Raw genomic sequence first — 22415 nt, 5'->3', positions numbered from 1 at the left:
TCCAGCATTTTGTGATTAAACAAGTTGAGAGTACAGAACAAAGAGCTTTGGACTGGACCTTTCATCCGGATAGCTGGACTCTCGAACTGAAGGGAGAAACAAGTTCCTAGTTCATAAAGTTGATAAATTATAGGAGTAGAATTAGGCCATTTGGCCCATCAAGTCTACTCCGCCATTCAATCATGGCTGATCTATCTTTTCCTCAGCCCCATTCTCCTGCCTTCTCCCCTGACACCCTTACCAATCAAGAATTCCACCTTAAAAATATCCATCGACTTGGCCTCCACAGCCATCTGTGGCGATGAATTCTACAGATTCACCACCCTCTGACTGAAGAAATTCCTCCTCATCTTTCTAAAGGTACGTCCCTTTTAATTCTGAGGCTATGGCCTCTGGTCCTAGACTCTCCCACTAGTGGAAATATCCTCTCCACATCCACTCTATCCAGGCCTTTTGCTATTTGGTAAGGTTCAATGAGGTCCCCACACCTTCCTCTAAACTCCAGCGAGCACAGGGGCTGTGCCGTCAAGCATGTTATGTTAACCCCATCATCTCTGGGATCATCCTCATAAACCTCCTCTGCCCCCACTCCAGTGCCAGCACGTCCCCTTCCTCAGTCATGGGGGTCCAAAACTGCTCACAATGCTCCAGACGTGGAAATGAGGGCATGTGTTTCATGCCTCTCCAGAAGATGAGAAATTTAGATTCAATTAATTAAATAAATCTAGAGTTTAAAAGGCTGCATCGCTCAATCATGGCGACCCTGATCCAGCAGATTTCTTTGCACAAGCCTTTTTAGTTCATTAACTTAGCTTCAGGAAGGTTATCGGATGTCTTTCCTTGGGGCATCTTGACTGTCATTTCCATCTCACAATAACATAGTGGACTCCTAAGGCCCCTCTGAAAAGGTTTATCTAGCAAACCACTGAGTTTCAGCACATAACATAACATAACAACACTTTATTGTCACTCGGCACAAACACCGAACGAAATTTCAGCAGCCACAAAACACAGTAAAAAAGAAAAGAACACAGGACACCCGACCCCAACACAAACATCCATCACAGTGACTCCAAACACCCCCTCACTGTGATGGAGGCAACAAAACTTCCCCTCTCTTCCCCCCGCACCCACGGACATGCAGTTCGACCCCTACCGAGGCAAACGACACGCACAGCCCCCGCAAGGGGATGGAAGGCCCTTCAGCACACAATGTATGTACTGAACAAGATGCCAAGACCAACACTTACCTGCCTGCACATGATCCATCTCCCTCCATTCCCTGCATATCCAAAAGTGTCTTAATTGTATCTACCTCAACCATAACCTGTGGCAGAGTGTTCCTGGCACTCACCACCCTCTAAAAAATGAAAACCTTGCCCTGCAACTCTCCTTTAAACCTTGCCCCTCTCACTTTTAAGCTATGACCTTTATTAGACGGCACGGTAGCGCAGCGGTAGAGTTGCTGCTTTACAGCGAATGCAGCGCCGGAGACTCAGGTTCGATCCTGACTACGGGTGCTGCACTGTAAGGAGTTTTGTACGTTCTCCCCGTGACCTGCGTGGGTTTTCTCCGAGATCTTCGGTTTCCTCCCACACTCCAAAGACGTACAGGTATGTAGGTTAATTGGCTGGGTAAATGTAAAAATTGTCCCTAGTGGGTGTAGGATAGTGTTAGTGTATGGGGATCGCTGGGCGGCACGGACTTGGTGGGCCGAAAAGGCCTGTTTCCGGCTGTATATATATGATGATATGATAGACTTTTAGAGATGCAGTGCGGAAAGGGCCTGTTTCCATGCTGTATCTCCATGGCCAAAGTAACTGACCGATACAGGTAGTTCATAGATCCATACCTTTTGCCAAGTGTCCCAGTTTCCTTGTGTCACCTGTATGCCCACTTGCAATAGCACCGTGTACTCTACTTCACAGATTTTTGTAACTTCCTCCAGATCACTTTCCCATCTAGTTTTAATTCTTGGCGGCAAACATGGGCATATGGGCAGGACGACCAAGCTCTCATCAGGAAGGCTGGCTCCGTCCTGGAGGCGGAGTTGGTTTCATGGGAGGTGGTCTTGGAGGGGAGGATGCTCCTCAAACTGCGGAGCATCCTGGACAATACAGCTCACCTCCCTCCATGACACACTGGCCAACCTGAGGAACACCTTCAGCAACAGACTGGTTCCGCCAAGATGCAGCACAGAACGCCACAGGAGATCCTTCTTCCCTGTGGCTATCAAACTTTACAACCCCTCCCCCTTCTGTCGTGGGGTAGACTGAGACTGAGACTGAGACTGACTCCCCTCACCCTCCCCAATCTTTGCACATCCCCAGTCCTTTCCACTCGTTACTTTAATTTCATGTTTCATGTATTTTGTGTTTTTGTGACTGTTGGCAGATCAATTTCCCTCCTGGGATAAATAAAGTTCTACCGTATCGTGTTGTGTTACATTCACTCCCCAAAAGAGACACAGCGTACTAGAGTAACTCAGCGGGTCAGGCATCATCTCTGGAGAACATGGATAAGTGATGTTTCAGGTCGGGACCCTTCTTCAGATTGAAATGACACTCGCTCCCTTCACCAACTGTGAATGGACAATGGGTGGCACAGCTGGTAGAGCTGCTGCCTTGCAGCGCCAGAGACCCCGGTTCGATCCTGGCCTCGGTTTCTGTCGGTATGTAGTTCACACATTCTCCCTGTGACCGTGTGGGTTTCCTCCGGGTCCCTAAGTTCATAAGTGATAGGAGCAGAATTAGGCCATTCGGCCCATTGTCTACTCCGCCATCCAATGGTGGCTGATCTATCTCTCCCTCCTAACCCCATTCTCCTGCCTTCTCCCCATTACCTCTGACACCTGTACTAATCAAGAATCTATATCTCTGCCATATAAATATCCACTGGCTTTTCCTCCCACATCCCAAAGATGTGCGGGATTGAAGTTTTATTGGCCTTTGCAAATTCTCGATAGTGCCAAGGGAATGGGTGAGAAAGTGGGATAACATGGAATTGATGTGAACGGGCCGGTATGGACATGGTGGGCCGAAGGGCCTGCTTCCATGCTGTATAACTAAACTAAACCAGAGACTGCCATGTAAATAATTACAGCAATATAGACCAGAGCTGTACATGCCAGAACCTTTAATGACAGCGTAGTGTTTCTATTGCTGCTGTTGAAACTGCTAAATCCTCCCATCCTCCACCATTTAAACTCCGTACTGGACGCAATGTTGTTTGTCTAACACGCATTTGTGCTGTTTGGAGTTTTTCTTGGCCTGGTACCTGAAATTCCTGTCTACTAACAGCAGATGTTTGGGTGTGTTGAACAAGACTGGGGGACATGAAGTCGCAGCACCAGTTTTAACAAATGGTTTGCTTTACTGATCCCAACAGTCCCTGCAGGTAGTCATCTCTATCTTTCATTGTCGCCCTTGGTTGGGTATTGGTCTCTTTGCTTATTCCTTCCTGCGGCCGGCTTTCTCCTCCTGGGAAGTGGTTCAGACGTTCGGCAGCGGGTGAGGTGCCAGATTGCTTGGTATTTCCTCAGCCAGAGAGCAACTTGTTTGGATAGGTGTTCCAGCGATGTGTTTGTGGTGAGGAGGGGAAGGCTCTAACCTAGTGAGGAAGGAGAGGCAAGGAACTGCAGATGCTGGTTTACAAAAGGAAGAGAAAACGTGCAGGAGTAATTCAGCGGGTCAGGCAGCATCTCTGGAGAACATGTGTAGGAAGGAACTGCAGATGCTGGTTTACAAAAGGAAGAGGAAAAGTGCAGGAGTAACTCAGCGGGTCGGGCAGCATCTCTGGAGAACATGTGTAGGAAGGAGCTGCAGATGCTGGTTTACAAAAGGAGAGAGAAAGTGCAGGAGCAACTCAGCGAGTTGGGCAGCATCTCTGGACAACATGTGCAGGGAGGAAGTGCAGACTTCGGCATGTCCCCAACACCTCTCACCACCTTCTGCAGAAAGCATCTTATCGGGATGCATCACAGCTTGGATTGTGAACAGCTCCATCCAGGACCGCAAGAAACTGCAGAGTTGTGGACGCAGTCCAGACCATCGCACAAACCAACCTCCCTTCCATTGACTCCATTTACACCTCACGCTACCTCGGCAAGGCCAGCAGCATAATCAAGGACCAGTCGCACCCTGGCCACTCCCTCTTCTCCCCTCTCCCATCGGGAAAAAGGCATAGAAGTGTGAGTTTCAGGGACAGTTTCTCCCCAGCTGTTATCAGGCAACTAAACCATCCTACCACAACCAGAGAGCAGTGCTGAACAACTATCTACCTGATTGGTGACCCTCGGACTATCCTTGACCGGTCTTTGCTGGCTTTATCTTGCACTAAACGTTATTCCCTTATCATGTATCTATACGCTGTAAATGGATTGATTGTAATCATGTATTGTCTTTCCGCTGACTGGTTTTCACTGTACCTCGGTACATGTGACAATAAACTAAACCGAAACCCTCCTTTTTCTCCAGAGTTGCTGCCTGACCCGCTGGGTTAATCCAGCACTTTTTGTCTATCTCTGGAGAATATGGCTTGGTGACATTTCGGATCGGGACCCTTCTTCAGACTGACTTCAGTAGGAGGTGAGAAAGCTGGAAGAGAGGGGGGGGGGGCAGGCGGGACAAAGCCGTGTAAGTAAACGGTGGATACAGGTGAGGGGAGTTTTGATTGCCTGATGGTTGGACAGAGGTTAGAGGTGAAAAGACAAAAAAGTGTGGGCTGTGATCTGCAGTTCCTTGTATCTCCAACTGGGCTTCAAATATGAGACAACGGCTCCATAACAGGGGACTCTGTGATTTTCGGACTGTTCCCAGGGACACATTCGGAGACGGACATCAAGTTGGAAGGTCACCAACTCGGTGGAAGACGCTCTTTGGTCTGCCCGAACCTTGTTGACCTCCCGACAGAGAGCGAGAGAGAGAGAGAGATATCTGTCGGGGAATGTTGCCAACTGGCCCGCTCCAGACTGCAGGAGTACGTGCTGAGGGACGCACTGAAGCTCGGTACGGCCAACACCAAGGCTCTGTGGGGGAGGACCACAGTCTAGGGTCCTTCCGCTGCTGGCCATTAGGGGGCAGAGTCCGGTGGGGACACCCCTCAAACGAGGGAAGGGATATCACCCCATGGGAGGGCACATGAAGTCATGGCGCCTGCCTCTTTCCCGGGGTTATGTCCACGCCCGGGTGGTACTAGAAGGGACCACGCGCTGTTCACGAGGGCCCTGGGGGTTTTCCGGGACCGCTGGGCATTGTGGAGGGTGGAATGCATCCTTAATAAGGATGGTGATATAGTTGTATAATAGTTTATTTTAGTATTGAAGTATATTTGTTTGACTTGTATGATGGTGGTGGGTTTTGTTTGGATTTATTTCGTATTGTACATATTATTGTAAATAATTGATGAAATTATTTTTGGTTAATAATAATAATAAGAATACTAATAATAAGAATACTACTACTACTACTAATAATAATAATATTTATAATGACAATACTAATAATAATAATAATAATAAAAAATAAAAAAATAAATTGAAAAATATATATTTTAAAAAAGAAAGAAGAAAAAGGGCCAAATAAATGGCAAGAGTGCCAGATATAATGAACACTACCAAATATATCGCTAACGAATGTATGCACAGCCATTGAGAATGTAAGAAGCATTTTTGCACTGTTCTTGTTTTGTATACATTTTTATTAATCTGAATAAAGTCTATTTTTTTGAGAAATAAAAAGACATGAAATGTAAAGCAAGAGGTTGGAGTGTAGTTGGAAGGGGAGGTGGGGGGAATGGAGAAATGGGTGTGTGTCTATGTGGAGAACAGGGAGGAGAAGTGGGGCAAAAGTAGTGGGGGTGAGGGGTGTTTGTTGGTTAGTTATCTGAAACTGTGTAATGTAATGTTCATGTCGCTGGGTTGTAAGCTACCTAAGAGGTGCTGTTCCTCCAGTTTGCGTGCAGCCTCACTCTGGCAATGGAGGAGGCCCAGGACAGAGAGGTCAGCGTGGGAGTGGGAATCAGCAATGTGCAGGGGCCCAGATCGGGAACTCGGGATGCAGTAGATGAGGTTGTTTTGTGCAGGGGGGTTGTGAGATGTTACTGAAAGAGCAGCACAGTATCGCAGCGGGTAGAGCTGCTGCCTCCCAGCGCCAGAGACCCCGGGTGCAGTCTGTGTGGAGTTTGCACGTTCTCCCTGTGACCATGTGGGTTTTCTCCGGGTGTGCCAGTTTCCTCCCACATTCCACATCCCAAAGACATGCGGGGTTGTAGATTAATTGGCTCCTGTAAATTGTTCCTTAGTGTGTCGGGAGCCGATGAGAAAGCGGGATAACACAGAACTAGTGTGAATGGGTGAATGATGGTGAGTATGGACATTGTGGGCCGAAGGGCTTGTTTCCATGTTGTATCTCTAAACTAAACCAGGGATGGGAAGAGTGTGGAGATTATTGGACACAGTGCACTTGATATGTGAGAAGTCTTGTAAACGTGACAAGAATGATTCTAGGAATGAGTGGGTTAGCATATGATGAGCATTTGACAGCACTGGGTCTGCACTTGCTGGAGTTTAGTTGGTTGAGAGGGGACCTCATTGAAGCGTACAGAATAATGAAAGGCGTTGATAAAAGTGGATGTGGAAAGGATGTTTCCACTGGTGGGAGAGTCTAGGACCAGAGGTCACGGCCTCAGAATTAAAGGGCGCTCTTTTATAAAGGAGGTGAGGAGGAACTTCTGTAGTCAGAGGGTAGTTAATCTGTAGAACTCATTGCCGCAGAAGGCTGTGGAGGCCAAGTCAAGTGGATATTTTTAAGGCAGAGATAGACAAATTCTTGATCAGAACGGGTGTCAAGGGTTATGCGGAGAAGGCAGGAGAATGGGATTAGACAATAGACAATAGGCAATAGACAATAGGTGCAGGAGTAGGCCATTCAGCCCTTCGAGCCAGCACCGCCATTCAATGCGATCATGGCTGATCACTCAATCAGTACCCCGTTCCTGCCTTCTCCCCATACCCCCTCACTCCGCTATCCTCAAGAGCTCTATCCAGCTCTCTCTTGAAAGCATCCAACGAACTGGCCTCCACTGCCTTCTGAGGCAGAGAATTCCACACCTTCACCACCCTCTGACTGAAAAAGTTCTTCCTCATCTCCGTTCTAAATGGCCTACCCCTTATTCTCAAACTGTGGCCCCTTGTTCTGGACTCCCCTAACATCGGGAACATGTTATCTGCCTCTAATGTGTCCAATCCCCTAATTATCTTATATGTTTCAATAAGATCCCCCCTCATCCTTCTAGGAGGCAGAGATCAGCCATGATTGAATGGCAGAGTAGACTCGATGGGCCGAGTGGCCGAATTCTGCTCCTATAACTTGTGAACGTGTGAATCAAGCTGAAACCTCACCCTGGCTGCACCAATCCCGTTTACAGCCTCCCATTCCCATGGCAACACCCGGTGGATCTGCTTTTGTTTACAAGCGGCAGTGAACGTGAAGATGACTCACCGAACTGCTTGAGCAAGGATCGCGATTCACTTGTTAACTTGCCTTTCCTCCCATGGCTGCCCTTTGATCTGCTCTTCCCACGCTCCTTCCGGTCACTCAGTTTGCCTTTGATTTTTTTCACGGAATATCCTAGGACAGAGAATCCGAGAGAGAATTTCCCAAATCTGGTGGCTTGGATGAATGCTATAGTTAGTTAACGGGTAGAAGAGCAGGGGAGGGAATTAAGGCCTAGTGTAGAAGTTTAGTTTCAGCATGGAAACAGGCCCTTCAGCCCACCGAGTCCGCGCCGACCAACGATCCCCGCACACTAACACTATCCTACACACACTAAGAACAATTTTAAAATTTATACCAAGCCAATTAACCTACAAACCTGTACGTCTTTGGAGTGTGGGGGAAAACCGAAGATCTCGAAGAAACCCCACGCAGGTCACGGGGAGAACGTACAAACTCCGTACAGACAGCGCCCGTAGTCAGGATCGAACCCGGGTCTCTACCGCTGCGCCACCATGTTGTTGGGTCGGATCCACAAAAGATAGACACAAAGTGCTGGAGTACCTCAGCGGGTCATAGAGTCATACAGCATGGAAACAAGCTCTTCGGCCCAACTTGCCCACACCGACCAACATGCCCCATTGGTCCCACTTACCTGCGTTCGGCTTATATCCCTTCTAAATCAGTCCTATCCATGTACCTGTCTAACTGCTTCGTAAATGATGCGATATTCCCAGCCGGCAGTTGGTTCCATACACCCACCACCCTTTGATGAAAAAGTTACCCCTCAGATTCCTATAAGATCTTTCCCCCTTCACCTTGAACCTATGTCCTCTGGTCCAGGATTCCTCTACTCTGCGCAAGAGACTCTGTGCGTTTACCTCGATCTATTCCTCTCATGATTTTGTACACCTCTGTAAGATCAAGTCTCAGGCAGCTTCTCTGGAGAACATGGATGGGTGATGTTTCGGGTCGGGACCCTTCTTCAGACAACCTTGGTCAAACAAATCCTTGACAGCAAAGAGGGACACTCACTGAAGTGCTACATTACTTTGCACGAGAGTGTCAACTATCACATCCTTGGGATCTGAACTGTCTTGGAGATCTTAGTTACACTGCTGTGGGGAGTATTGAGCAAAGCTAGAGACGGGAAGTTATAGGAACCCTGTTATAGGAACGATGTTGTTAGGCTGGAAAGGGTGCAGGAAAGATTGAAGAGAATGTTGCCAGGCCTGAGCTATAGGGAGAGGTTGAACAGGCTAGGACTTTACTCCTTGGAGCACAGGAGGGTGAGGGGTAATCTTCTAGAGGTGTATAAGATCATGAGAGGAATAGATCAGGTAAATGCAGAGTCTTTTACCCAGAGTAAAGGAAAATTGGGGATCAGAGGACATTGGTTTAAGGTGAGGGGGGAAAGATTTAGTAGGAACCTGAGGGGCAACCTTTTTTACACTTAGGATGTTAGGTCTATGGAAAGAACTGCCAGAGGAGGTAGTTGAGGCAGGTACTATCACAATGTTTAAGAAACAATTAGACAGGAACATGGGCAGGACAGGGTGAGAGAGAGATGGGGCAAACGCAGGCAGGTGGGACTAGTGTAGATGGGTTGTGTTGGTCGGCGTGGGCAAGTTGGGCCGAAGGGCCTGTTTCCATGCTGTGTCACTCTATGACTCTCAGTTACTCCTCTGGATTATTTCATAACTCTCTTAGTGACTCGGGGTAGGTTGTCTGTCCATCAATTACTGGGAGAACTATGGAATTCTTTTCAATGTTACTTCAGGCAAAATTTGAGGCATTTTCGAATGCAATTAGTAGTAGTGTTGTTCAATCGTACCATACAGTCAAGTCTGAAAGCACAAACTTTGTGGGCCGCAGGGCCTGTTCCTGTGCTGTATTGTTCGAGCTAACATAAAGTTGATACTCAGCACAAATTCCAAGTTGCAAATCATTTGTAAACCAGCTGTGTAACAATCAAGAAGATTTTCAGTAAGAATTTCATTTTCTGTCTGGGACAAAGGACAGGGCAATAAAGCACTCCTTGCCTCTTGAGAATGTCCAACTAGCTGCCTCATACTGCTCCGAATTCTCTCACAGGACTGAGCAGACAAACTGAAAACGTCACCCAGTTGCAAATGCTGATGACGCGCGCCCACCACTTTAGACAGCCGCGTATCTATCTTTGCAATCAGCTTCAGTCCCGCTGAAACAAAAGGCTCACAACCCGAGCTGTATCCTGCGTCATCCAAAACTTTCCAGCTCCGACCTGGCACATCTACAACATCAACACGAGAATGGAGTTAACACATTCAGTGCACTCCGCGTGATCTGGTGAGTCAGCACCATGGCTTCAATGGATGTTTTTAAAGCATAGATAGATAAGATTCTTGATTAGCACGGGTGTCAGGGGTTATGGGGAGAAGGCAGGAGAATGGGGTTAGGAGGGAGAGAGAGATCAGCCATGATTGAATGGCAGAGTAGACGCGATGGGGCGAATGACCTAATTCTGCTCCTTTCACTTATGACCATTAGCATGCACTGTGCCACCTTCTGCAGATACGAGGTGAAATAGGATTTGCTGAGTATGCTCGGCTCATAAGTTCTGATGAATTAGGCCATTCGGCCCATCAAGGCTACCCTGCCATTCCATCATAGCTGATCTATCTCTCCCTCTCAACCCCATTCTCCTGCCTTCTCCCCATAACCCCTGACACCCGTACTAATCAAGAATTTATCTATCTCTGCCTAAAAAATATCAATAGACTTGGTCTCTGTGACAATGTATTCCACAGATTCACCACCCGCACTAAAGAAATTCCAGCTAGTTATTCATACATCGCGGCGACAGGCCCTTAGGTCCAACTCATCCATGATGCATGATCTAAGGTAGATCTAACCCATTTGCCCGGGTTTGGCCCATATCCTTCTAAACCTGGTTTAGTTCAGTTTATTGTCACGTGTACCAAGGCACAGTGAGATTCACATTAGGCAGGAAATGGTATTGGGTAGACTGATGGGACTGAAGGCTGATAAATCCCCAGGGCCTGATGGTCTGCATCCCAGGGTACTTAAGGAGGTGGCTCTAGAAATTGTGGACGCATTGGTGATCATTTTCCAATGTTCTATAGATTCAGGATCAGTTCCCGTGGATTGGAAGGTAGCTAATGTTATCCCACTTTTTAAGAAAGGAGGGAGAGAGAAAACGGGAAATTATAGACCAGTTAGTCTGACATCAGTGGTGGGGAAGATGCTGGAGTCAATTGTAAAAGACGAAATTGCGGAGCATTTGGATAGCAGTAACAGGATCGTTCCGAGTCAGCATGGATTTACAAAGGGGAAATCATGCTAGACTAATCTTCTGGAATTTTTTGAGGATGTAACTAGGAAAATTGACAGGGGAGAGCCGGTGGATGTGGCGTACCTCGACCTTCAGAAAGCCTTCGACAAGGTCCCACATCGGAGATTAGTGGGCAAAATTAGAGCACATGGTATTGGGGGTAGGGTACTGACATGGATAGAAAATTGGTTGGCAGACAGAAAGCAAAGAGTGGGGATAAATGGGCCCCTTTCAGAATGGCAGGCAGTGACTAGTGGGGTACCGCAAGGCTCGGTGCTGGGACCGCAGCTATTTACAATATACATTAATGACTTGGATGAAGGGATTAAAGGTACCATTAGCAAATTTGCAGATGATACAAAGCTGGGTGGCAGTGTGAACTGTGAGGAAGATGCTACGAGGTTGCAGGGTGACTTGGACAGGTTGTGTGAGTGGGCGGATGCATGGCAGATACAGTTTAATGTGGATAAGTGTGAGGATATCCACTTTGGTGGTAAGAATAGGAAGGCAGATTATTATCTGAATGGTGTCAAGTTAGGAAAAGGGGACATACAACGAGATCTGGGTGTCCTAGTGCATCAGTCACTGAAAGGAAGCATGCAGGTACAGCACTCCAGCATTTTGTGTCTATCTTTGGTTTAAACCAGCATCTGTAGTTCTTTCCTACACAATGGAGATTTGGTGTTGGCCTTTCTCCCCTTCCTCTCCTCCTGTACTGTTCACCATGCCAATTTAGTCCTTTCACCATTGCATCAATTGTAGCCAAACTCAGCAACTAACTATGGGACAGCTTAGGATTAGGTTTGTTATTGTCACATGCACTGAGGTACAGTGAAAAGCATTGTTCTGCATGCTGTTCAAATAGATCAGACGGTACCATACATAAGTACAATTAAGCCAAATTCAAGTGCAATAGATAGAGCAAAGGGGAAGAAACAGAGTGCAGAATATAGTTCTCAATAGACAACAGACAATAGGTGCAGGAGTAGGCCATTCGGCCCTTCGAGCCAGCACCGCCATTCAATGTGATAATGGCTGATCATTCTCAATCAGTACCCCGTTCCTGCCTTCTCCCCATACCCCCTGACTCCACTATCCTTAAGAGCTCTATCTAGCTCTCTCTTGAATGCATTCAGAGAATTGGCCTCCACTGCCTTCTGAGGCAGAGAATTCCACAGATTCACAACTCTCTGACTGAAAAAGGTTTTTCCTCATCTCCGTTCTAAATGGCCTACCCCTTATTCTTAAACTGTGGCCCCTGGTACAGGACTCCCCCAACATTGGGAACATGTTTCCTGCCTCTAACGTGTCCAACCCCTTAATAATCTTAGACGTTTCGATAAGATCTCCTCTCATCCTTCTAAATTCCAGTGTATACAAGCCTAGTCGCTCCAGTCTTTCAACATATGTAGCGCAGCATTGTAGCGCATCAGTTCCAGAGACAAGGTACCACAAAAAGCTGGAGTAACTAGCGGGTCAGGCAGCATCTCAGGAGAGAAGGAATGGGTGACGTTTCGGGTTGAGACCCTTCTTCAGACTGGAGTTCCATAGACAAAGTCTGTAAGATATTACGGTAGTGGTATATCGACAGAAACAGACATAGGTTTCAGTCAAGCAATTGCCAGCGTGGGTCTTCATTATTTTACAAAAGTACACTGCCTATGCTCACACATATCCAATGTCCGCACTGGGGTAGAGGTGAATCGGGCAATACCCTAGCTTATGGAAGGACCGTATAGAAGCCTGATATCGGCGAAAGAAGCTGTTCCTGAGTCTGGTAGTGAGTGCTTTGAAGCTTCCGTACCTTCTGCCGGACGGGAGCTGTGAGAAGGAGGAATGACTGAGGTGGGACAAGTCTTTGATTATGTTGGCTGCTATTCAGAGCCAGTGTGGTGTAGATGGAGTCAGTGGTGGGGAGTCTAATCTATGGGATGGACTGGACTACAACTGCATCATACGTCTTGCATCAGACTCACATCTTAGGGTCTCGGAAATGTTTTAAAATATCATGGAATATTTATCAGCCCACTGAATGACAAGAAATGTAGTTTAGTTTAGAGATACGGCGTGGAAAAATGCCTTTCGGCCCACCGGGTCTGCGCCGACCAGAGATTACCCCGTGCACCAGCACTATCCTGCACTCACTGGAGACAGTTTACAATTTTACTGAAGCCAATTAACCTACAAACCGGTACGTCTTTGGAGTGTGGGAGGAAACCGGAGATCCTGGAGAAAACCCACGCGGTCACGGGGAGAACGTACAAACTCCGTAATCAGGATGGAGTCGCAGTAAGGCAGCAACTCTACCGCTGCGCCACCGTGCTGCCCTTGGCTGTAGTCTCTGGTCTCGAGAGCCCTTGACTCTAGAGTCAGTCAGAAGTCCACCAGCGGTAAAATCTTGAGCTTGAATCTGTGCTCATAACCGTCCTTTCAATACGGTAGCTCGCACAAACTGTATTGAAGGAATTCCCCTTCATTTGTTTGTGCCAAGGATTTGCACCTGGGTTTTTTTTACAGCCCCCACAGCATTTCGAGCCTTTTGTGCAACGCTGAAGCGGATCGGGACAGATCTGCTGCTGAGTCTTTCTTCACCAACAGCTGCAAGGTCCAGTGTGTATGGAAGCCAATAAAACATAACTCCACACTGCCCATACTGACCTGAAGTCAGGTGTTAGAGGTCAGATACAGCGTGCAACATTTGTGCCACTAATTCGTGGTGCCAGAAAAATAAGCAAACTCTACTTATTTACATAACTGTTATGAGCAGACCAAGAAACTACAAAAGACTTGACTCAGACTAAAACACAAAGGGATTACCCCTCACGAACCACACATTCCACATCCCTGCAACAGAAGTCATTTTGAAAATGTACACCAGAACTTGGCGGTGGGAAAGTAAGAGCTGCTAAAGACAACTTCAAGGCAGTTATACTGTAGTTCGGATCACTTACCCTAGTTTACCCTACCACAGTACCACTTCTGAACCAGTTGTTGTTCGCCTGGGCATTTTTCACCACAGTTTCATCTAGCTTATGACTTATTTTACATTAAAAAAAAAAGATTCTCACAGATAAGCCTCCAGCTTTTGTTCTACCTTTATCTGGCATCGTAAATATGAATACAAGCAGGAATAGACAATACAGTACTGGAGCCAGTTCCACCGATTAATCAGATCAGGCCGTCACTCTGGTGCAGCGGCAATGCTGCCTCACAGCTCCAGAGACTTGGGTTCGATCCTGACTACAGGTGCTGTCGGGTGCTTGTCAGTACGGAGTTTGTACGTTCTCCCCGTGGCCTGCGTGGGTTTTCTCCGGGTTCTCCGGTTTCCTCCCACATTCCAAAGACCTGGAATTACACTGGAATTTAGTATGATGAAAGGGGATCTTATCAAAACATATAAGATTATTAAGGGGTTGGACACATTAGAGGCAGGAAACATGTTCCCAATGTTGGAGGAGTCAAGAACCAGGGGCCACAGTTTAAGAATAAGGGGTAGGCCATTTAGAACGGAGATGAGGAAAAACTTTTTCAGTCAGAGAGTTGTAAATCTGTGGAATTCTCTGCCTCAGAAGGCAGTGGAGGCCAATTCTCTGAATGCATTCAAGAGAGAGCTAGATAGAGCTCTTAAGGATAGCGGAGCCAGGGGGTATGGGGAGAAGGCAGGAATGGGGTACTGATTAAGAATGTTCAGCCATGATCACATTGAATGGGGGTGCTGGCTCGAAGGGCCGAATGGCCTACTCCTGCACCTATTGTCTATTGACCTACACGTTTGTAGGGTAATTGGCTTCTGTAAATTGTAAATTGTCCCTATTGTGTGGGATGGAACGAATGAAGGGGTGATCGCTGGTCAGCACAGACTCGGTGGGCCCAAAGGGCCTGCTTCCACGCTGTATCTCGATACCTAAAACTAATCTAAAACTGAACTACACTAAAGATTAATGCTCAGATCCCACCAAGCCTCGAGTCAATGATATTTAATCAAAAACATGTTATGGGGAGAAGGCAGGAGAATGGGGTTAGGAGGGAGAGGTAGATCAGCCATGATTGAATGGCGAAGTAGATTCGATGGGCCGAATGGCCTAATTCTGCTCCTAAATCAGGACTTGCATCTATCCTGATCTATAGGGAGAGACTGGGCAGGCTAGGACATTATTCCTTGAAGTGCAGGAGGCTGAGGGGTGATCCCATAGAGGTGTATAAAAACACGGGGAGAACAGAAAGGGGTGAATGCACAGTCTTTTTTCCAGGGTAGGGGAATCAAGAATCAGAGGACAATGGTTTAGGATGAGGGGGAAAAAGGTTTAATATGAACCCGAGGGGCAACCTTTTCACTAAGAGGTAGTGCGCGTGTGGGATGGGCTGCCAGAGGAGGTAGTTGAGGCAGGTACTGTCACGTTTAAGAAACATTTGGACAGGTATGTGGATAGGAAAGGTTTAGAGGGATCTGGCCCAAATATCATGAGAGGAATAGATCGGGTAGATGCAGCACAGAATCTCTTGCCCAGAGTAGGTGAATCGAAGACCAGAGGACATAGGTTTAAGATGAAGAGGAAAAGATTTAATAGGAATCTGAGGGGTAACTTTTTCCACACAAAGGGTGGTGGGTGTATGGAACAAGCTGCCAGAGGAGGTAGTTGAGGCTGGGACTATCCCAACGTTTAAGAAACAGTTAGACAGGTACATGGATAGGACAGATTTGGAGGGATATGGACCAAATGCAGGCAGGTGGGACTAGTGTAGCTGGGACATATTGGCTGGTGTGGGCGTTGGGCTGAAGGGCCTGTCTGTTTCCATGCTGTATCACTCTAAATGCAGACAGGTGGGACTGATGTAGGCGGGCTATCTTGGACAGCATGGACGAGTTGGGGCGAAAGTCCTGTTTCCGTGCTGGATGGCTCTATGAATGAATCTACATTGCCAATACTGATTCACCAGATTTACCTGAGATATTCCAACACTCTATTGCTTCATTAAAACTGAGGTGAGAAGGAATTATTTCACCCACAGAGTTGTGAATTTGTGGAATTCTCTACCACAGGGCAATGGAGGCCAATCACTGGATGGATTTAAGAGAGAGTTAGATAGAGCTCAAGGGGCTAGTGGAATCAAGGGATATGGGGAGAAGGCAGGCATGGGTTATTGATTGTGGACGGTCAGCCATGATCACAATGAATGGTGGTGCTGGCTCGAAGGGCCGAAAGGCCTCCTCCTGCACCTATTTTCTATGTTTTTATGTTCAGTCAGGTACAACCCATTGAAATTCCCATGTTCTTAGCGCAGTTTGCCTGAAACCTTTAAGGTACAGCAGTTTAATGTGGATAAGTGTGAGGTTATCCACTTTGGTGGTAAGAATAGGAAGGCAGATTATTATCTGAAAGGTGTCAAGTTAGGAACTTGTTAGGAACAAGTTAGGTGCAATGAGATCTGGGTGTCCTAGTGCATGAGTCACTGAAAGGAAGCATGCAGGTACAGCAGGCAGTGAAGAAAGCCAATGGAATGTTGGCCTTCATAACAAGAGGAGTTGAGTATAGGAGCAAAGAGGTCCTTCTGCAGTTTACAGGGCCCTAGTGAGACCGCACCTGGAGTACTGTGTGCAGTTTTGGTCTCCAAATTTGAGGAAGGATATTCTTGCTATTGAGGGCGTGCAGCGTAGGTTTACTAGGTTAATTCCTGGAATGGCGGGACTGTCGTTTGTTGAAAGACTGGAGCGATTAGGCTTGTATACACTGGAATTTAGAAGGATGAGAGGGGATCTTATTGACACATATAAGATTATTAAGGGATTGGACGCGCTAGAGGCAGGAAACATGTTGCCAATGTTGGTGGAGTCCAGAACCAGGGGGCACAGTTTAAGAATAAGGGGTAGACCATTTAGAACAGAGATGAGGAATATCTTTTTCAGTCAGAGTTGTGAATCTGTGGAATTCTCTGCCTCAGAAGGCAGTGGAGGCCAATTCTCTGAATGCATTCAAGAGAGAGCTAGATAGAGCTCTTAAGGATAGCGGAGTCAGGGGGTACGGGGAGAAGGCAGGAACGGGGTACTGATTGAGAATGATCAGCCATGATCACATTGAATGGTGGTGCTGGCTCGAAGGGCCGAATGGCCTACTCCTGCACCCCTATTGTCTAAGGTTACTTCACGGTTATAACATGAAACCTTTTATTGAGTGCTTTACTATTGTTGTACATTTGTAAAGAACTCATGAATGAGGGTAGAAGATTAGACTTTATTGCCTTCCATCACGGTGAGGAATATGGGGAATCCGCTGTGGTGTTATGTAGTTGTGCGTCTTGTTGTTTCTTTAGTATGGCTGTACGGTAATTCGCATATCACTGTACCTTAATTGGTGCACGTGACAATAAAAGACCTTTGAATCTTTGCACCTTTACACAGCATCTTAAGATGGTGGCGCACGCACGTGCAGTGGCTCAGCACTCCTCGAGCCGGCGCTCCTTAATTAGTATTGAGTATTAATTAGTATCCTTTTAGTTTATTTATTATTGAGTGCATACGTTAACATATTGTACAACCGCCACGAACTACTAAACGTCGGTTCGATGCACAGTGGCTGTGTGTTTTTAACAAGGCAAATTTTGGACATTTTGAAACGTGGCTCAACCCGGCGATCCCGGAGGAGGCTATCAGGCGAGCAGGCCATGCAGCTCACTGCCACGACAGGAACAGACACTCCGGTAAGAGCAGGGGAGGAGGACTCAGTGTGTGCACAAACAACAACTGGTGGCACAAGTGTAAAGGTCATTGATAACCACTGCTCTCCGGACTTGGAATATTTATCAATAAAATGTCGCCCTTTCTATATGCCACGAGAATTCACGGTTGCCATAATCCCAGCTGTATACATGCCACCAGACGATAACACTAAAACAGCTTTGGCCGATCTGCTAACTGCCATTAGCAAACAACAGGGTGCTCATCCTAATGGAGTTTTTATAATAGCAGGTGCTTTCAATCAAAGATACTCGAGGAGCAAGATGAACCACTCCGTCTAAATCGCCTATACTGAAGTGTAGTACGCAAAGGAGGGTAACGTCTGCCATTTTAGTAGGCAAAACTCGCCGTTCGCTATGCCTCTCGTTGTGTAATCAGCGTTTTGGGCGAACAGTATGTGTGATGATACCATTAAAATGCAGAATATATCTCAGCTATCAATTCGCACATTTTTGTTATTTTTCTTTTAAAATGTTTCTGCAAGTTTCTGCCTAATAAAATGGCGCCGTGACGTACTACGGTTTTTAGGGTTGAGCGTGGCTTCTTGCTCTGCTCGATTATCTTTGATTTCAACCAAGCAAAACTAAAGACTGCTCCTGAAATTTTTATCAATATGTGCAGTGCCCCACAAGAGGAAAAAACACACTCGACCATGTTTATCGTAACATTAAACAAGGTACAAAGCATCACCTCTCCCCCATCTGGGCCAGTCTGACCACATCTCCTTGTTTTTAACTCCAGCATACAGACCACATTTCAACACGGTCAATCCAGCTATTGGAGGCATACAAGTGTGGCCTGAGGTGGCTTCTGAGCAACTACAGGACTGCTTTAACCGCACTGACTGGGACTTATTTGAGGATAAAGACATTGACACCTACACTTCCACTGTACTGTTTAACATGAAAAGCTGTGTAGACAATATCACTTCCACAAAACGCATCCGTGTCATATCATATCATATATATACAGCCGGAAACAGGCCTTTTCGGCCCTCCAAGTCCATGCCGCCCAGCGATCCCCGTACATTAACACTATCCTACACCCACTACGGACAATTTTTACATTTACCCAGCCAATTAACCTACATACCTGTACGTCTTTGGAGTGTGGGAGGAAACCGAAGATCTCGGAGAAAACCCACGCAGGTCACGGGGAGAACGTACAAACTCCTTACAGTGCAGCACCCGTAGTCAGGATCGAACCTGAGTCTCCGGCGCTGCATTCGCTGTAAAGCAGCAACTCTACCGCTGCGCTACCGTGCCAATAACAAACCATGGGTGACCAAAGACATCCAGCTCCTGCTAAAAGCCCGCAACATGGCTTTCCAGTCCAGGCAATACAGAGCTGGATAGTGCGGCCAGGTCCCACCTGAAGACCTGGCTTGTATACACTGGAATTTAGAAGGATGAGAGGGGATCTTATCGAAACATATAAGATTATTAAGGGGTTGGACACGTTAGAGGCAGGAAACATGTTCCCAATGTTGGGGGAGTCCAGAACCAGGGGCCACAGTTTAAGAGTAAGGGGTAGGCCATTTAGAACGGAGATGAGGAAAAACTTTTTCAGTCAGAGAGTTGTGAATCTGTGGAATTCTCTGCCTCAGAAGGCAGTGGAGGCCAGTTCTCTGAATGCATTCAAGAGAGAGCTAGATAGAGCTCTTAAGGATAGCAGAGTCAGGGGGTATGGGGAGAAGGCAGGAACGGGGTACTGATTGAGAATGATCAGCCATGATCACATTGAATGGTGGTGCTGGCTCGAAGGGCCGAATGGCCTCCTCCTGCACCTATTGTCTATTGTCTAAGAGGGGCATCAAAGACACTAAAGCAGCCTACAAGCGAAGGATTGCACGGTAGCGCAGCGGTAGAGTTGCTGCTTTACAGCGAATGCAGCGCCGGAGACTCAGGTTCGATCCTGACTACGGGTGCTGCACTGTAAGGAGTTTGTACGTTCTCCCCATGACCTGCGTGGGTTTTCTCCGAGATCTTCGGTTTCCTCCCACACTCCAAAGACGTACAGGTATGTAGGTTAATTGGCTGGGTAAATGTAAACATTGTCCCTAGTGGGTGTAGGATAGTGTTAATGTACGGGGATCGCTGGGCGGCACGGACTTGGTGGGCCGAAAAGGCCTGTTTCCGGCTGTATATATATGATATGATATGATATGATTGAGAGCCACTTCGACAACTCAGCCCCCCGCCGTGCATGGCAAGGCACACGGCACATCACCAATTACAATAACAACACCAACCCGTCCACCAGCAGCAGTGCCTCACTGGTAGAGCAGCTCAACCACCTCTTTGGCCGCCGTGAGGTGGCGAGAACAGAGACTGGCGTGCCTACTGCTCCAGCTCCAGCTTCCAACAGCCAGGCGCTCATCAGACAGACTGCTGATGTCACACGCACACCCTGGAATGTCAACATACAGAAAGCAGGAAGGTTTCTCAGAGACTGCGCTGCTGAGCTAGCTGACGTGTTCACAAAACATCTTCAATCCATCCCTGCCTGGCACAGTGCATTGTCCCCACATGCCTAAAAACATCCACAATAGTGCCAGCTCCCAAGCAGACAGCCATATCCTGCCTCAACTGTATACACTGGAATTTAGAAGGATGAGAGGAGATCTTATCGAAACGTATAAGATTATTAAGGGGTTGGACACGTTAGAGGCAGGAAACATGTTCCCAGTGTTGGGGGAGTCCAGAACAAGGGACCACTGTTTAAGACTAAGGGGTAGGCCACTTAGAACGGAGATGAGGAAAAAAAATTTCAGTCAGAGAGTTGTGAATCTGTGGAATTCTCTGCCTCAGAAGGCAGTGGAGGCCAATTCTCTGAATGCATTCAAGAGAGTGCTAGATAGAGCTCTTAAGGATAGCGGAGTCAGGGGGGTATGGGGAGAAGGCAGGAACGGGGTACTGATTGGGAATGATCAGCCACGATCACATTGAATGGCGGTGCTGGCTCGAAGGGCCGAATGGCCTCCTCCTGCACCTATTGTCTATTGTCAACGACTACAGGCCGGACGCACTAACACCAATAACCATGACGTGCCTGGAGAGACTGGTCCTGAAGCACATCAAGGCTGCTCTCCCACCCACCATGGATCCACACCAATACGCATACAGAGCCAACAGATCAATGGATGAAGCCATTGCCACTGCCCATACTGTACTGCTCCACCTAGAACACTGGGGAGCATTTGCAGGGCTGCTGTTTGTTGATTGCAGCTCTGCATTTAATACATTCATACCCGGCAGACTGTTCTCCAAGCTGTCCGTCCCAGCCTTCCAACACAACATCTGCCTTTGGATAAAGGACTCTAACAGACCAGCCGCAGTCAGTCAGGATGGGCCCCACCACTCTCCCACTCTGTCACGCGGCACAGGGGCTCCACAAGGCTGTGTGCTGAGCCCCCTCTACTCTCTCTATACCTGTGACTGGACACCAACCCACAACACCAACACAATCATTACATTTGCAGACGACACGACAGCGGCGGAGCTGATCACTGAGCGCGATGAGTCAGCTCACAGGGAGGAGGTACGGAGGCTAACAGGCTGGTGCTCAGAACACAACTTGGCACTCAACACCAAAAAAACAAAAAAGCTCATCATCGACGTCAGGGTGACCATCCCACGCTGCACATAAACGGAGAAAGAGTGGATAGAGTCTCCCCAGTTTCAGGTTCCTGGGCACCCACATCTCAGAAGATCTCATGTGGTCGACCAACACAAACTCTCTGGTTAAGAAGGCACAACAGCGGCTTCACTTCCTAAGAACACTCAGGAAAGTCAAACTGCCACAACCGCTGCTAGTGTCACTCCACCGCTGCTCCATTGAGAGCGCCCTGACACATGGGATCCTGGTGCGGTACGGCAACCGTTCTGCGGCTGACAAGAAGGCTCTGCAGAGAGTCATGGACCCAAACAGTCTTTCCAGGTGAGACAGAGGTTCACCTGCACCCCCTCCAACCTCATCTATTGCATCCGCTGCTCTAGATGTCAACTTCTTTACATCGGCGCAACCAAACGCAGGCTCGGCGATCGTTTCGCTCAACACCTTCGCTCAGTCCGCAATAACCAACCTGATCTCCCGGTGGCTGAGCACTTCAACTCCACCTCCCATTCCCAGTCTGACCTTTCTGTCATGGGCCTCCTCCAGTGCCATAGTGAGGCCCACCGTAAATTGGAGGAACAGCACCTCATATTCCGCTTGGGCAGCTTGCAGCCCAGCGGTATGAACATTGACTTCTCCAACTTTAGATGGTTCCTCTGTCCCTCTCTTCCCCTCCCCCTTCCCAGTTCTCCCTCTATCTTCCTGTCTCCACCTATATCCTTCCTTTGTCCCGTCCCCCTGACATCAGTCTGAAGAAGGGTCTCGACCCGAAACGTCACCCATTCCTTCTCTCCTGAGATGCTACCTGACCTGCTGAGTTACTCCAGCATTTTGTGAATAAACACAGCCCAGAAGATCACCAACACACGTCTGCCTGCCCTGGAAGACATCTGTAACTTGCCTGAGGAAGGCATCCTGCATCCTAAAGGACCCATCTCACCCCGCCCATCACTTGTTTGTCCTTCTGCCCAAAGGAAAGCGCTACAGGTCCATCAGAGCGCACACCACAAGACTAACAAACAGTTTCTACCCTTAGGCCATCACCACACTCAACTGCACTGAAAGCACACCCCCCATAGACAATATTTATACTGTACAATACCTGCCCCTGTGCAATACTGATATACTCATTTATAATATTTATTTTTATAATACTATTCTGTGCAATATCTTATGTTCTGACAAGGTGCAATATCTTCTATTCTGATAAGGGTGCATATGTAGGCATGATGTGTATGCG

At 47.5% G+C, this 22415-nt stretch overlaps 1 protein-coding gene across 5 annotated transcripts in view; it reads right to left on the bottom strand.

Moving 5' to 3' along the window:
* The window catches only part of jade2 (jade family PHD finger 2), a 155360-nt gene that overhangs the window by 11712 nt on the left and 121233 nt on the right, over positions 1-22415 (bottom strand). For 4 of the 5 annotated variants that reach the window (XM_078411380.1, XM_078411379.1, XM_078411383.1 and 1 more), the window contains one exon: positions 7500-7628. The exons of the other annotated variant lie outside the window; for it this stretch is intronic. In XM_078411380.1, coding sequence (XP_078267506.1) covers positions 7500-7628 — 129 coding nt within the window. The remainder of the gene's footprint in view (positions 1-7499; positions 7629-22415) is intronic. 5 annotated transcript variants of the gene reach the window in all.

Source organism: Rhinoraja longicauda, chromosome 14, assembly GCF_053455715.1.
Source record: "Rhinoraja longicauda isolate Sanriku21f chromosome 14, sRhiLon1.1, whole genome shotgun sequence".
NCBI lineage: Eukaryota > Metazoa > Chordata > Chondrichthyes > Rajiformes > Arhynchobatidae > Rhinoraja > Rhinoraja longicauda.
Note: the sequence above shows the minus strand (reverse complement) of the source record. Positions and strands in the feature narration are given on the sequence as shown.